The 17,455-nt window shown below is 50.4% G+C and overlaps 1 protein-coding gene across 1 annotated transcript in view; it reads left to right on the forward strand.

Moving 5' to 3' along the window:
* The window catches only part of PRKX (protein kinase cAMP-dependent X-linked catalytic subunit), a 57,238-nt gene extending 40,260 nt beyond the window's left edge, over nt 1–16,978 (forward strand). Inside the window, exons 3-8 of the mRNA XM_055123608.1 lie at nt 76–339; nt 4,136–4,255; nt 8,920–9,015; nt 13,364–13,421; nt 14,000–14,077; nt 16,654–16,978. Of these exons, the coding sequence (XP_054979583.1) occupies nt 76–339; nt 4,136–4,255; nt 8,920–9,015; nt 13,364–13,421; nt 14,000–14,077; nt 16,654–16,779 (742 nt within the window). The 3' untranslated portion in view covers nt 16,780–16,978. The remainder of the gene's footprint in view (nt 1–75; nt 340–4,135; nt 4,256–8,919; nt 9,016–13,363; nt 13,422–13,999; nt 14,078–16,653) is intronic.
* The last annotated feature ends 477 nt before the right edge of the window (nt 16,979–17,455 follow it).

The raw sequence follows: 17,455 nt of genomic DNA on the forward strand, positions 1-17,455 counted from the left end.
CCGCCGTGTGTGTGTGTTTCCCCCTCTCCCCTCCACGGCCAGACTCAGCCCCGCTGCTCCCCGCCCGCCCTCCAGGTTCTGGACGTCGCACGACGAGCGGTTCCTGTACATGCTGATGGAGTTCGTGCCGGGCGGGGAGCTCTTCAGCTACCTGCGGAACCGCGGCCGCTTCTCCAGCCACACGGGCCTCTTCTACTCGGCCGAGATTGTGTGCGCCATCGAGTACCTGCACGCCAACGCCATCGTCTACCGCGACCTCAAGCCCGAGAACATCCTGCTCGACCGCGACGGACACATCAAGCTCACCGACTTCGGCTTCGCCAAGAAGCTGGTGGACCGGTAAGAGACCAGCTGCGGGTGGAAAGAGAGAGAGAGTGTGTGTGTGTGTGTGTGTGCGCGCGCGTGTGTGCGTCTGTGTATTTGCCAAGAAGGCGGGAGACCGGTGACACAGATGGGGGAAATTGTGGACTGCGGTTGGTCAGTGTGTTTGTGTGTGCCTGTGTGTGTGTTTGTGTCTGTGTGTGTTTGTGTGTGTTCGTGTGTGTGTCTCTGTTTGTGTCTGTGTCTATCTCTCTGCCTGTCTGTGTATGTCGGTCTGTGCGTCTGTGTGTGTGTGCTGTCTGTGTGTGTGCGTCTGTGTGTCTCTGTGTCTGTTTCTGTGTGTGTGTTTATGTGTATCTCTGTTTGTGTCTATGTGTGTCTGTGTCTATCTCTCTGCCTGTGTGTGCTGATTCTGTGTATGTGTGTCTGTGTGTCTCTGTGTCTGTTTCTGTGTGTGTTTATGTGTGTCTGTGTGGGTGTGTCTCTGTCTATTTCTGTGCTGTGTCTTTGTGTAGAGCTGTATGTGTCTGGGTGTCTGTAGGGGTGTATTGTTTGTGTGTTCGTGTGTGTGTGTTTCTTTTTTTTTTTTTTAAATTTTTATTAAATCACCATGTGGAAAGTTACAAAGTTCCCAGGTTTATATGTCAGTCACACAATATTCAAACACCCATCCCCTCACCAGTGCCCATATTCCACCACCAGAAACCCCAGTATACCCCCCGCCCCCACCCCCTACCCCCTACTGTATAACTAATGAATTTCACTTCATTTTTTCTTTACCTTGATTACATTCCATAATTCAACACAAAACTCACTATAGTTGACATAACTCTCTCTCTCTCTTTTTTTTTTTCTCTTTTTCCTTTTCCCTTTTTTTTTTTTTCTTTCTCCCCCTCATCCCCCTTCCTGCGCCTCATAGTATGGTGTACGCCACGCCACGTCGGCCAGCGTGGGGCTTTTGCTTAGTTCATAGTCCAGAGGTGGCTGCTACATTAAAAACCTTCAATATTTTCAACAAAAACTTACTGTTATTATTTGGAGTTTCCCCCCCAAGTCAGACCTGTTCAAATGGAACCGATTCACATTGCTGACAATTATAAATGTTAAGTTGCGTGGTTTTGGATTTCTGTATAAAGTCCAGGGAAAATTCTGCCAGAAATTACATAGCCCAGCTCACAGTCCCAGTGCATTGCTGTAAGAAGTCTCTGAATTCAAAGTCTTTAGGCGCAGAGGGTCCGATTCGTGCTCAGCGGCTCCGGGTTTATCTGGGCCGAGGGCGTGCCGGTTACGCCCCCTTCCCATGAGTTCCTGGGAGCCCCAACAGTAAAATCCGAATACCTGTGGGTCTGGAATCAGAAGATGGCGCCTGCCACATGGTGCCGCCAGCCCGCCGCTTTCCGTGCAGGAAGACAGGGTGGGGGGGAAAAAAAAAATCCACCCCCAGCAGCACCGAGTTGTAGCCCAGTTTGGTGTCCCAGTGCATTGCTCTCGGGTGCTGCGCTGGATGCCCGAATGTGTTACATCTTTGGAGTCAAAGTCTTTAAGCGCCGCAGAGGGTCCGATTCGCGCTCAGCGGCTCCGGGTTTATCGTGTGTGTGTGTTTCTGTGTGTGTCTGTGTGTCTATGTGGGTATGTCTCTGTGTACTTTTGTGTGCGGTGTGTGTGGGTGTGCCTATGTGTGTGTCTGCGTCTGTGTGTGCCTGTGTGTCGACGATATGTGTGTTTGTGTGTATTTGTCTTTGTGTGTCTGTGTGTGTCTGTGTGTGTGGGTATGTGAGTGTATCATGTGTCTCTGTGTCACTATGTCTATGTCTCTATCTTCATGTGTTTGTCTGTGTATGTCTGTGTGTCTCTGTGTGTCTCTCTCTCTCTCTGCCTGTGTGTGTCTGTGTCCGTGTGTATGTCTGTCTTTGTGTCTGTGTGTGTGCGTCTGTGTCTCTCTGTCTCTGTCTGTGTCTCTGTTTCTCTTTCTCTATCTCTCTGGCTGTCTCTCTGTCTCTGTGTCTCTGTCTCTCTGTGTCTGTCTCTGTCTCCCTGTGTCTCTGTCTCTGAGTGAACGAGGGGGTCGACGAGTGCATAGTTGGGTGATGGATGGGGAATGGGTAGATGGTGGGTTGGTAGAGGGGTGGGTAGACTGGGAGGGAGGGTGAATTAATGGATGGTGGGTCGATGGTGATGAATGAAGTGATGGACGGGCAGCTGGGTCAAGGGTTGGGTCGATGATGGATGGCGGGTGGGTAGATGAATGAATGAATGAATGGGTAGATGAGTGGATGATTCAATGGATGATGGATGATGAATTGAGGATTGGATGGTGGATGGGTAGATGCATGAATGAATGAATGAATGAATGAATGGGTACATGAGTGGGTGGTTCAGTGGATGATGCATGAATAAATGAATGAATGAATGAATGGGTACATGAGCGGATGGTTCAGTGGATGATGCATGAATGAATGAATGAATGAATGGGAACATGAGTGGATGGTTCAGTGGATGATGCATGAATAAATGAATGAATGAATGAATGGGAGCATGAGTGGATGGTTCAGTGGATGATGCATGAATAAATGAATGAATGAATGAATGGGAACATGAATGAATGGTTCAATGGATGATGCATGATGAGTTGAGGGTTGGATGGTGGATGGGTAGATGCATGAATGAATGAATGAATGAATGGGTACATGAGTGGGTGGTTCAGTGGATGAGGGATGATGAGTCGAGAGTTGGATGGTGGGTGGGTCGATGCATGAATGGGTCGGTGATTGGGTGAATAACGGATGGTAGATGGGTGATGAACTGATGGATGGATGGATGTGGGTGAATGAGTGAATGAATGAATGAACAAATGGGTCGATGAGTGCAGAGTTGGATGGAAAATGGGTGGATGGCGACTCGATGGACGGGTCGATGCGTGAACGAATGGGTACATGAGTGGATGGTTCAGTGGATGATGAATCGAGGGTTGGATGGTGGATGGGTACATGAATGAATGAATGAATGAGTAGACGAGTGCAGAGTTGGATAGATAATGGGTAGATGGCGACTCGATGGACGGGTCCATACATGATCAATGGGTAGATGAGTGGATGGTTCAGTGGATGGTGGATGGGTACATGAATGAATGAATGAATGAATGAATGGATGAATGGGTACACGAGTGTAGAGTCGGATGGATAATGGGTGCATGGCGACTCGATGGACAGGTCGATGCGTGAGCGAATGGGTCAATGAGTGGACGGTTCAGCGGACGGTGGATGGGCACATGAATGAATGAATGAATGAATGAATGAATGAATGGGTACACAAGTGCAGAGTCGGATGGATAATGGGTGCATGGCGACTCGATGGACAGGTCAATGCGTGAGCGAGTGGGTCGATAGTGGACGGTTCAGCGGATGGTGGATGGGCACATGAATAAATGAATGGATGAATGAATGAATGAATGAATGAATGAATGAATGAATAAATGAATGAATGGGTACCGAGTGCAGAGTCGGATGGATAATGGGTGGATGGTGACTTGATGGACAGGTCGATCTGTGAGCGAGTCGGTCGATGAGTGGATGGTGGATGGGTACATGAATGAATGGATGAATGAATGAATGAATGAATGAATGAATGAATGGGTAGACGAGTGGAGAGTCGATGGGCACTGGACGGACTCGATGAGCGAATGGGTACATGTGTGACTGCAGCACTGGGAGGACGATGAACTGACGGGTTGATGCGGGACGAATGGGTGCGTGGCGGGTAGGTGGCAGATGGGTAAGTGGAGCCCGGCTGACCCGTGTCCCCCGCCCGCCCGCAGGACGTGGACGCTGTGCGGGACCCCCGAGTACCTGGCCCCCGAGGTCATCCAGAGCAAGGGCCACGGCCGGGCCGTCGACTGGTGGGCCCTGGGCATCCTCATCTTCGAGATGCTGGCGGGGTGAGTGTGGCGGGCGCGGCCGGGCCTGGCCCCAGGGCCCTGCCTGCGGGGTGGGGGGGTGACGGGGCTGTGGGTGCAGGACACGGACACGGGCCAGCACAGAAGGCCCCGGGGACACATGCTCGGCACCACCAGTGGCCGGCCTGCCCAGCCACCAGCATTGCACACGACCTTCGCCAGCCTTTCTTGGAGCACTGGATGGGGAGTAATGCAGAAGCATTTCTTCTCCTCCTCCTCCTCCTCCTCCGGTCATATAAACATATATGTCATCCGTCATATGTACATATATGTCATCCGTCATATCACCCATCCATGTATACCATCTACCTACCCATCCATCCATCCACCCTCTCTCCATCTGCCCATCTATCCTTCTGTGGATAGTACATATATGTCATCCGTCATATGTACATATATGTCATTCGTCATATCATCCATCCATATATACCATCTACCTACCCATCCGTCCATCCACCCTCTCTCCACCCGCCCATCCATCCTTCTGTGTATAATACATATATGTCATCCGTCATATGTACATATATGTCATCCGTCATATCACCCATTCATATATACCATGTACCTACCCATCCGTCCATCCACCCTCTCTCCACCTGCCCATCCATCCTTCTGTGGATAGTACATATATGTCATTCGTCATATGTACATATATGTCATCTGTCATATCACCCATCTATATATCATCTACCTACCCATCCATCCATCCGCCCTCTCTCCACCCACCCATCCATCCTTCTGTGTATAGTACATATATGTCATTCATCATATGTACATATATGTCATCTGTCATATCACCCATCTATATATCATCTACCTACCCATCCGTCCATCCGCCCTCTCTCCACCTGCCCATCCATCCTTCTGTGTATAGTACATATATGTCATCCGTCATATGTACATATATATCATCCGTCATATCATCCACCCGTATATACCTTCTACCTACCCATCTGTCCATCTACCCTCTCTCCACCCGCCCATTCATCCTTCTGTGTATAGTACATATATGTCACCCGTCATATGTACATATATGTCATCCGTCATATCACCCATCCATATATACCATCTACCTGCCCATCCATCCATCATCTCTCCATCCACCCAGTCCTCCCTCTGTGTATAGTACATATATGTCATCCATCATATTATCTATCCATGTATATATCATCCATCTTTCCATCCATCCATCCTCTATCCATTCATCCTTCCCTTTGTCCCTCCTTCCATCCACCCATCCGTCCACCTGTACATTTCTCTGTTCATGCATGCGTCCATCCCTCCTTCCATCTTTCCATCCATCCATCCTCTATCCATTCATCCTTCCCTTTGTCCCTCCTTCCATCCATCCCTCCTTCCATCCATCCCTCCTTTCATCCATCCCTCCTTCCATCCATCCCTCCTTTCATCCATCCCTCCTTTTCATTCCTCCTTTCATCCATCCCTCCTTCCATCCATCCCTCCTTTTTATCCATCCCTCCTTCCATCCATCCCTCCTTTCATCCATCTCTCCTTCCATCCTTACCTCCTTTCATCCATCCCTCCTTCCATCCATCCATCCATCCATCCGTACATTCCTCTATTCATGCATGCATCCATCCTTCCATCTTTCCATCCATCTGTCTATCCAATTCATCCCTCCCTTCGTTCTTCCTTCCGTCCATCCACCCATGTGTACATTCCTCTACTCGTGCGTGCATCCATCTATCCATCCTCCCTCCATCCCTCCATCCTTCCATCCATCCCTTCCTCCTTCCATCCACCCCTCCCACCCTCCCTCGCTCCCTCCCTCCATCCCTCCATCCATCTATACATGCCTTTATCCATTCATCCCTCCCTTCCTCTACTAGTGCGTGCATCCATCCTTCCATCCATACCTTCATCCTTCCATCCATCCCTCCATCCTTCCATCCATCCCTCCCACCCTCCTTCACTCCCTCCCTCCATCCCTCCATCTATACATGCCTTTATCCATTCCATCCCTCCCTCTGTCCATCCTTCCATCCCTTGATCCCTCCATCCCTCCCTCTGCACCCTTGTCTATAACCCTCTGTTCATCCCTCCATCCCTCCATCCCTCCATCCCTCGTGTGTGGGCTTCAGTTGTCTATTGGACCCAGAATTCCAGTGTGGAGTAGCCCCCGGGGACCCCAGCACAGACAGAACTGCCGGTGGGTGTCCAGGGCAGCGTAGGAACCGCCTTGTCCAGCAGAGGGCAGCCTTGCCTGCACCTCACAGAACCCGGGGCGCTCTGATCTTTCTTTCTTTCTTTCTTTCTTTCTATCTTTCTTTCTTTCTTTCTTTCTTTCTTTCTTTCTTTCTTTCTTTCTTTCTTTCTTTCTTTCTTCCTTCCTTCCTTTCTCTTCCTTCCCTTCTATTTCTCTTTCTTTCCTTCTTTCTTTCCTTCTTTCTTTCTTTCTTTCTTTCTTTCTTTCTTTCTTTCTTTCTTTCTTTCTTTCTTTCTTTCTTTCTTTCTTTCTTTCTTTCTTTGTACATTCTTTCCTTCTTTCTTTCTTCCTTTTTCTTCCTCCCTTTCTTTCTATTTTTCTTCCTTTCTTCCTTCCTTTCTTCCCTTCCTCCTTCCTTCCTTCCTTCCTTCCTTCCTTCCTTCCTTCCTTCCTTTCTCTTCCTTCCTTCCCTACTATTTCTCTTTCTTTCCTTCTTTCTTTCTTTCTGTACATTCTTTCCTTCCTTCTTTCTTCCTTTTTTCTTCCTCCCTTTCTTTCTATTTTTCTTCCTTTCTTCCTTTCTTCCCTTCTTTTCCTCCTTCCTTCCTTTCTTTTTTTTTTTTTTTTTTTTTTTTTTTTTGCTTTTTGGGTCACACCTGGCGATGCACAAGGGTCACTCCTGGCTCTGCACTCAGGAATTACCCCTGGCGGTGCTCAGGGGACCATATGGGATGCTGGGAATCGAACCCGGGTCGGCCGCGTGCAAGGCAAACGCCCTACCCGCTGTGCTATCACTCCAGCCCCTCCTTCCTTCCTTTCTTCCCTTTCTTTCCTCCGTCCTTCCTTTCTTCCTTCTTCCTTCCTTCCTTCCTTCCTTCCTTCCTTCCTTCCTTCCTTCCTTCCTTCCTCTTTCTTTCTTTCTTTCTTTCTTTCTTTCTTTCTTTCTTTCTTTCCTTCCTTCCTCTCTCTCTTTCTTTCTTTCTTCTTTCTTTCTCTCTTTCTTTCTTTCTTTCTTCTTCCTTTCTTCCTTTTTCTTCCTTTCTTCCTTCCTTCCTTTCTTTCTTCCCTTCCTTCCTTCCTTCCTTCCTTCCTTCCTTCCTTCCTTCCTTCCTTCCTCTTTCTTTCTTTCTTTCTTTCTTTCTTTCTTTCTTTCTTTCTTTCCTTCCTTCCTCTCTCTCTTTCTTTCTTTCTTCTTTCTTTCTCTCTTTCTTTCTTTCTTTCTTCTTCCTTTCTTCCTTTTTCTTCCTTTCTTCCTTCCTTCCTTTCTTTCTTCCCTTCCTTCTTTCCTTCCTTCCTCCTTCATTCCTTCTCCTTCCTTCTTTATTTCTTACTTTCTTTTTTTCTTCCTTTATTCCTTCTTCCTTCCTTTCTTTCTTTCCTTCTTTCTTTCTTTCTCTCTTTCTTTCTTTCTTTCTTTCTTTCTTTCTTTCTTTCTTTCTTTCTTTCTTTCTTTCTTTCTCTCTTTCTTTCTTCCTCGTTCTTTCTTTAAAAACATTGAATCCCCATGAGCGATGCAGTTACAAAGATCTTCATCATTTGTCTTTCACTCATTCAGTGTTCCAACACCCCTTCCTTCACCAGTGTACATTTTTCACCACCAATGCCCCAGTGCCCGCAGTTTCCATCCTTCCCTCCGCCTATAGAGATACTTCTTTCTCTTCTCTCTGTCTCTGTCTCTCTGTCTCTCTCTCTCTCGGGCATTATGGTTTGCAACACAGATACTGAAAGGCTGTTATGCGTCTTTCTCTGCTTTCAACACCCAGTTCTTGTCCAGAGTGCCCAACTGTCCACCTATCATTGTCACAGTGACCCCTCTCCATCCCACTCTTCTCTCCCCCACCCCGTGAGACACAAGTTCCAACCGTGGACCCATCCTCCTGGCCCTTGTTTCTACTATCCTCGGGTATTAACTCTCACGCTGGGTCTTTATTTTATACCCCACAAAACGAGAGTATTTATCCCATCACTGCCCTTCTCCTCCTTCCAACCCACCTGACACTGTCCGTGTCCGTCCACTCAGAAGCGACCTCCATGGCTCCATTTCTCCTGCACCTGTGTAGCATTCTGCTGCGTATACGCACCCTTGTTTCTGGGTCCAGCCGTCTGTTCTCGGACCCTCGGGTCCTTTCCGGATCCTGCCTCTGGTGAACAGTGCGGCGGAGAATGTGTTCACCGCATGTGATTTTTCTGTTGTATGTGTTTGGGTCCCCGAGGTATATGCCTGGACCCTTTTCGTTCTGAGACCTAAATGACTTGCCGTAGGGACCCGGCCCATCCTTGGCGTTTGGGTTGGTGGGTCTGACTTCCTTACGGACGATGCACAGGCAACAGTCACGCTCCGGGCACGGTGCAGGGAATCTCCCAAAACCGTGCAGGGCGTCCGTCGTAGCACGAATTCTTCCTGCGGAAGTGGTGACCACAAAGCCCCCTCCCGCCCCGCGTGTCCTTGCCACTGAAGACGGGCCCGTTTCCCCCACAGGTTCCCGCCCTTCTTCGATGACAATCCCTTCGGCATCTACCAGAAGATCCTCGCGGGCAAAATCGATTTCCCCAGACACTTGGATTTCACCGTCAAGTGAGCACGCGCCTTCTTTCTCTTTCGCCTCAGCGGGGTGAATGTTGATTTCCCTTTTATTGTTTTTTTTTGTGTGTGTGTGGGGGGGGATGTGGGACAGGGCTTGGCGTTATCTCTAATTTTACTTCGTTTGCATGTTTTTTGTTGTTGTTGTTGATTGGGGTTCTGTGATTGACGGTACGTGGATCGGTGCCTTCCCAGGTCTGTCATTCCTCGTTCCAAACCCACATCCGGTAGATTCGAACGTGCGTCTCTCGTTACTGTTCTCCCAACCCAGCTGTCTGGTGGGTCACTGTTTATTGGGGAACAGTTTCCCCCCACCCTCCCCCTGGTGCCTGGACTCGTTACACACCGGGTCCAGGCAGACATGGGTCAAAGGATGACGGTCGCATGGAGAAACCCCTCCAAGAGCAGCCGATGGCTGTTCACTTTATTGCCAGATACACACGTGTTCTATAGAGGGTCTTGGCGTACGGGAAGGTCCAGTCACGCCAAGTTCAGCATGACGGGCCCATCCGCTCTCCTACTCTGCTCTGCCCCGGTCCAATCCCAATCCCGGCGGGATGCTGTGGGTAGGATGACCTGCTAAGCGCACGTGACCGTTTCTGTGTCTTGAGCCCCTGGGAGGAGGAGGTCGGGTGAGGCTCAAGGCCGGACCCCCAGTGCTGGCTGACCCCCTGTTCTTGCCCACTTGGCCCAGACACTCCTTCTTGGGAGGGTTCACTTCTGAGAGATCCGGCTGCCTCTGTCCCTCTCCTCCTGACTGGCTTCCCTCCGCTTGGTCTGAGGGAAGTCGGTTCCATCCAGCTGGCTGTACATGGCCCAAAACTCTCATCACCGCACCTAGCACAATAGCCAAGATGTGGAAACACCGCAAATGCCCAACCTGCGATGAATAGATCGAGAAGTTGTGGGCTACCTGGATAATGGAATAGTATGCAGCTCTAACAAAGAACAGAACCACGCACTTGGCCGCAGCATGGATAGAACCAGAGAAGATCATGCCGGGTCTTTTATTTTCAACACGACTTTCAGAAGGGTTGAACCGAGCCAACATCCTAAGGACACGGAGACGATGCGAATGCCCAACTACAGATACATAAAACTGATCTATAAGTGCAGTGGAATACTACGCAGCTCTAACAAAGAACAGAATCAGGCGGACATCCAATGATAAGAATGCTGGTTGGGCAGTCGTTGTGTTTTTCCTTCCCTCGCACCCCCCAAAAAAAGGAAAAGGTTTTCATTCTTCTACTCCTGTGTTCTTTCTTCATGCATCCAAAAATCAGCAGCTCTTTGCAAAAGCGACTGTGGCTAATACATCTCGGTGAGATTATTTCTCTGGACGGGAGTCCCCCACTCCGTGATTGTGACGCATGTCCAACTGGGTGGACCCGAGTTTCTTTTTTTTCTCTCCTGTTTCTGAGATGCTGCGTCGGTGAATCACAGCAAGGAATCCTGAAACTTCCAGAAGGACAGGGAAGTGTTGGCTGCGACATTCCTCCTGCATGTGAAAGTTTCAGGAGATCCGTTTTTCGAAAGCAGCACTTTTTTGGGGAGAAGGAGGTACCCAAGGATTCAGTGGCACCCAAAGGTGCATGGATGAAGCACTTGTACACACTTCTCAGCTAACATTCGAGACATTCGTCGTCATCACAATATGTAATAACGGTGTCACCTTGTGTGGTCACCAAAGGTCACCAAAGGCAGTATACATACGTACATTATATTATAAATCACATGCATTTATTATGTAATATATAAATGTAACAGAGTATACATTTATAATGTATATTATATGTACTCTCTGTATACTGTTACATATTAACATTTCTGTTACATAGCCTTACACTTGTGCATCCCTGCACTTAATGTAGCAGACACACAATGTTCATCGTGTAAGAGATACATTGTACCTTAATCTCATAGACTCATCACAGTTAAAGACTAAAGGATAACAATGCATTTGAATACAGCAGATGATAATAAGATCATGCATTATCGTAATAGGGTGGCATACACGTCATGATCACAAAATTGATAGCTGGTTAATTGCTTCTGGCCCTGGCTGACTCAGTGCTGTTGGCATTGAGACGAATGCAGTTAACTCGCAATTAATTCACTGTGTGAACAGCGGATTCGTCTGTTCGTTCTGTATGACTGTAACACAGCAGAGTCTAATATGTTGCAGCGTCATAGGTTAGCATTTGAAAAGCTCATCCCTGGGGCCAGAGCCATAGCCCAGCGGGAAGGGCATCTGCCTTGCACGCGGCTGACCCGGGTTCGATCCCTGGCATCCCATAGGGTCCCCCGAGCACCACCAGGAGTCTTTTTTGAGTGCAGAGCCAGGAGGAACCCCTGAGCATCACCGGGTGTGACTCAAAAAAAAAAAAAGCCAAAAAAAAAAAAAAGAAACAAAGGGAGGTCATCTGCTTCAAATGATCCCAGAGCTAACCTTTAACCATCAGCATGGTGGGAAATCTACACAGATACCATGGCAAAAATTTGCTTTTTGGTGGGGTGCCGATGGTTTGGGCCATTCCCAGTGCTGTCCAGGTCCTATTCCTGGCCCCGCACTCTGGGTCCGCTCTTTGTGGTACTTTGAGGGCCTCATGGGGTACCGGGGATGGAACCCAGGCAAGGCCAACCCTCTCTCTGCTGCACCGTCACTCCAGCCCCGATGATAGTTTAATTTTTGTGTACGGAGCCGGGTGGAGGTTCGGAGATGACCGTCAAGGAACCCAAAAGTGGACCTTTGGGGGCAGTGGCGATATTTGTGCCCTGCCATTACTCTGCAATTGCTCCCCGGAGTTCTGCCGTGAGTCACACCTGAGCACAGAGGAAGGAGCCATCTCTGAGCACTGCTGGGTGAGTTCTCCTGCGGTTTCTCTTGTCTCTCCCACAAAAAAAGGCGTCACAGTTTAGCATCTTGTCCGCCTTTTCCTCCCTCCCGCGTGGAAGGCCCGTGGCTGTTCTCTCCCCCTGAGGACTCCTGTCTCACCCGTGCCCAAAGGAGACACACGCGTGGCCGATCAGGGCAGCGCGAGTTGGAATCACAGGGACGTCGCCTGTCCTCCTGGAGGTGGTGGCCCTGGGTGGGGAAATCAAGAAGCAGCCAGAAGAACTGGCGGGGGCGTGTGGACCCAGTAGCCTCTCTCCGTGGCTGGGCGCGTCATCTGCTTGGCCCTCACGCGAAGGCACCGTACATATGACTCCGAAGAATGGGCACAAACTGACCCAGCAGTGCCGGTGGACAGAGAGAGAAACACGCGATTCTCCAGAATCTGTGCACACCCCTGTCCGTCTCGCGCTCGGTACGGTAGCCAAGAGGTGGAATCGCCCCAGGATGGAGTCGTCACGAGGGGCCAAACTGTGCCGTTTGCAACCACCGGGATGGAACGAGCAGAGAACGTGCGGAGTGACGGCAGCCAGAAACAGAGGGACAGACACGGAATAATCTCTCGTGTGGGGTGTGGACACACACACACCCTGGCAGGGAGCAGCTGGGGGCCAAAGGTGACACGGTGGTAGAAATCTGAGCCGAGTTTGGGACCGTGTGCATGAGTCACTGTCATCCCGTTGCTCATCGATTTTTTTTGAGCGGGCGCCAGTCACGTCTCTCATTGTGAGACTTGTTGTGACTGTGTTTGGCATCTCGGAGACGCCACGGGGAGCTTGCCAGGCTCTGCCGTGCGGGCGGGAGACTCCTGGGAGCTTGCCGGGCTCTCCGAGAGGGACGGAGGAATCGAACTCGGGTCGGCCGCGTGCAAGGCGAACGCCCAACCGCTGTGCTGTGGCTCCAGCCCCACGTGGTGCATGACAGGGAGGGATTTTGGGGTTCTTGGGGGAGATCGTCTTTGCTTGTTCGCCTGCTAGTCTATTTATCATCATCTTCATCATCATCATCATCATCATCATCATCATCATCATCATCATCATCATCATCTCATTGATCGTCGATTTTCTCATGGGGTCTCAAATCTCAGAGCTAGTCTATTTATATATTTTTTATTATTTATTTATTTATTTATTTTGCTTTTTGGGTCCCACCTGGCGATGCTCAGGGGCTCCTCCTGACTCTGCACTCAGGAATTACTCCTGGCGGTGCTCGGGAGACCCTATGGGATGCTGGGAATCGAACCCGGGTCGGCCGCGTTCCAGGCCAACGCCCTCCCTGCTGGGCTCTCGCTCCAGCCCCTCATTGCAAATTTTTTTTTTAAAAAAAGCAAGACCCATCTCTCCAGCCAGCTGTTCTCGCCCCGCTCAGCTCAGGGGCTCCGTGAGGGGTTTGGTTTCCTGGTGGCGGCCCCCGGCCCCTGACTTCTCTCTCCTCCCGCCTTGCATATAGAGATCTCGTCCGGAAGTTGCTGGTCGTGGACAGAACCAGGAGGCTGGGAAGCATGAAGGTTAGTGTATGTGTGTCCAGCCCCTTCTGGGGGGCGAGTGGGGATTCTCCAGAGGTGTAGACACGGACACGCAGACCCCAGGCACCGCCCGGATGTCCCTGTCCCGTGGCTACCCAGACGAACAGAGGCAGGGGGAATCTTGAGGGCTTGTGGTTTGCTTTCCTCCCGGGCCCCTCTACCCCGACAAAGCCTGGTGCTTTAATTTTTTAAATTTTTGTATTGAATCACCGTGAGCTACAGGTACAAAGCTTCCATGTTTGAGTGTCATGGAATGTCGGAACCCCCATCCCTCCACCTGTGCCCATTCCCCACCCCCCGTGTCCCCAGTGTCCCCCCATCCCGCCCTCTCCCTGCCTCCATGGCAGACAATCTCCCCCACACTCTCTCTCTCTGCTTTGGGGCATCAAGGTTTGCAATACAGACACCGAGAGGCCGTCACGGTGGGTCCTTTGTCGACTCTCAGCACACGTCTCCCATCCCGAGCATCCCTCCAACCCTCCCTGACTCAGTGACCCCTTCTCCATCCCAGCCGCCTTCTCCCCCAAACTCATGAGGCAGAGGTCTTGTTCCTTTTGCAGAACGGGGCTGATGACATCAAACGGCACCGGTGGTTCAGAACGGTGGACTGGGAAGGCGTGCCCCAGAGGAAGATGAAGGTTAGAAACCTGTGTTCCTTCTCACGGGCGGTCCACGGGGTGCAGGGGTTGGTGGGTGTGGTCCAGTGCATGGATGGGTTACGTCGGACGGAGTCTCTGGATGAGTGTGGTCCATTGGGTGGGGGGGCGGGGTTATTGGACGAATGTCGTCCATTGGTTGAATTGGTTCGTTGGGTGGAGGTATGGAATGGTCCGCTGGATGGACGTGCTCTGTTGGATGGCTGTGGATGGGTGTGGTTCAAAAAGGATGGATGGAGTCTCTCAGGTGGGGGCAGTACAAGGACGCAGTCCATTGGTTGAATTGGCCCCTTGGATGGAGGACTTGGGATGGGTATGGTCTACTGGGTGAGGCATTGCATGGGTGTGTTTCACTGGACAGACGCACTGGGTGGGTGTGTCCCGTTGGGCGGACGTGGTTAGTTGGAGGGGGGCATTGGATGTGCTGTGTTGGGTGGATATGGTCCGTTGGATGGGTGTGGTCTACCGGATGCTTGGGGCCTCTTGGGTGGACGCACTCTGGGTGTGTGGGGACCCCTGAGTTGATATCGTCCGTTGCATGTGTGTGGTGTGATTCACTGGGTGGATGTGGCCCATTGGATGGATGTTAGTCATTGGTGGTAGGGGTCCTTTAGATGAATGGAGGCCACTGGGTGAATATGGTCGGTTGGGTGAATATGGTCGAGTGGGTGAATATGGCCCATTGAATATGGTCCAGTGGGTGAATATGGTCCATTGGGTGAATATGGTCCAGTAGGTGAATATGGTCCACTGGGTGAATATGGTCCATTGGGTGAATACGGTCCAGTGGGTGAATATGGTCCACTGGGTGAATATGGTCCGTTGGGTGAATATGGTCCAGTGGGTGAATATGGCCCAGTGGGTGAATATGGTCCAGTGGGTGAATAGGGTCCATTGGGTGAATATGGTTCATTGGATGAATATGCCCCAGTGGGTGAATATGGCCCACTGGGTGAATATGGTCCATTGAATATGGTCCAGTGGGTGAATATGGTCCATTGAATATGGTCCACTGGGTGAATGTGGTCCACTGGGTGAATATGGCCCAGTGGGTGAATATGGTCCATTGGGTGAATATGGCCCAGTGGGTGAATATGGTCCACTGGGTGAATAGGGTCCACTGGGTGAATATGGTCCATTGAATATGGTCCACTGCGTGAATATGGTCCATTGAATATGGTCCACTGCGTGAATATGGCCCAGTGGGTGAATATGGCCCAGTGGGTGAATATGGTCCATTGAATATGGTCCATTGGGTGAATATGGCCCAGTGGGTGAATATGGTCCAGTGGGTGAATATGGTGCAGTGGGTGAATATGGTCCATTGGGTGAATATGGCCCAGTGGGTGAATATGGTCCACTGGGTGAATGTGGTCCACTGGGTGAATATGGCCCAGTGGGTGAATATGGTCCATTGGGTGAATAGGGTCCATTGGGTGAATAGGGTCCACTGGGTGAATTATAGTCCATTGGGTGAATATGGTCCGTTGGGTGAATATGGCATTTTGGGTGATTGGTCCGTTGGTTGGACGTGCTCTGTTGGATGATACGGTCTTTTGGATGAGTGTGGTCCAAAGGATGGAGGGGGTCGATTGGGGTGGAGGCACTGAATGGATGTGGTCCACGGGCACATGGGTGTGGCCCATCGGATGGATATGGTTCGTTCAGTGGATGTGGTTCATTGGATGGAGGCATTGGTTAGATGTGGTCCACGGGGTGGATGTGTTTCATTGGAGGGATGTGGTCCACTGGATGAAAGGATTGGGTGAGTGTGCACAGCTGGATGGAGGCATTGGGTAGATGTGGTCCATTGAATGGGAGCATTGGATGGATTTGGTTCATTGGATGGATACGGTTCATTGGATGGATACAGTTCATTACATGAATATGGTCTTTTGGGTGAATATGGTCCACTGGGTGAATATGGTCCATTGGGTGAATATGGTCCATTGGGTGAATATGGTCTAGTGGGTGAATATGGTCCAGTGGGTGAATATGGTCCATTGGGTGAATATGGTCTAGTGGGTGAATATGGTCCATTGGGTGAATATGGCCCATTGGGTGAATATGGTCCAGTGGGTGAATATGGTCCAGTGGGTGAATATGGTCCAGTGGGTGAATATGGCGCATTGGGTGAATATGGTCCAGTGGGTGAATATGGTTTGTTGGGTGAATATGCTCCATTGGGTGAATATGGTCACTGGGTGAATATGGTCACTGGGTGAATATGGTCCATTGGGTGAATATGGTCACTGGGTGAATATGGTCCATTGGGTGATTGGTCCGTTGGTTGGACGTGCTCAGTTGGATGGATATGGTCTTCTGGATGAAAGTGGCCCACCGGGTGGATGACTCCCGTCGGACGGGGGCCACCAGGTGGATGACTCCCGTGGGTGGGTGTCGGGACGCCAGGTGACTCCCCTCCTCCTCCTCACGGACCCCCTCCTTCCAGCCGCCCGCGCTTGTCGGTTACAGTAGAGCCGCACCGTCCCCACCCAGAACTCCCGCCACCCCCCCACCCCACCCCGCCGACTTACTTCTCCGCCTCCGTCCCACAGCCTCCCATCGTACCCAAGGTGTGCGGCGAGGGAGACAGCTCCAACTTCGAAGCCTACCCCGAGAGCGAGTGGTCAGCGGCCCCTCCCGTGTCCGCCTCCGACCTGGAGGTCTTCGAGAACTTCTGACCACCCCACGTGGCCACCGCTGCAAAGTAGGTGTCTTGTGTGCAGTTACTCCGGAATATCCCAACGTAGGCGGAGGGGGAGGCTGTAGAGATACAACAGCAGGGAGGGCGTTTGACCGACCCGGGTTCGATGCCTCCGTCCCTCTCGGAGAACCCGGCAAGCTATCACGACTGGTGCCCGCACGAGCCGATTGATGAGCAGCGGGACGACGGTGACAGGGAATTTTGGGGTCCCACCCGGCGATGCTCAGGGTTCCTCCTGGCTCTGCACTCAGGAATGACTCCTGGCGGTGCTCGGGGGACCCTAAGGGATGCTGGGAATCGAACCCGGGTCGGCCGTGTGCAAGGCAAACGCCCTCCCCGCTGGGCTATCGCTCCAGCCCCACGTTTTATTTTTACTCTATGTACTTTGAGCCTTCCAATCTAAACGGAATTTTAGTTATATTGATGATAACAATAATGATTTTATGATAATAAATTTCATTACAAATGAAATACAGTTTTATTTTTGATAGATGTATTTTGAGCATCCCATCAGCCATGGAGTGGCACGAAGCAATCTAACGTGTATGTTTTTAGTTACATTTTATTCTAATAAAATGTTAATAATGATGATTTTATAATAATAAATTTTATTATAAATGAAATAACGTCCTATTTTTAATATATGTACTTTG

Source organism: Sorex araneus (assembly GCF_027595985.1).
Source record: "Sorex araneus isolate mSorAra2 chromosome X unlocalized genomic scaffold, mSorAra2.pri SUPER_X_unloc_10, whole genome shotgun sequence".
NCBI classification, from domain to species: domain Eukaryota; kingdom Metazoa; phylum Chordata; class Mammalia; order Eulipotyphla; family Soricidae; genus Sorex; species Sorex araneus.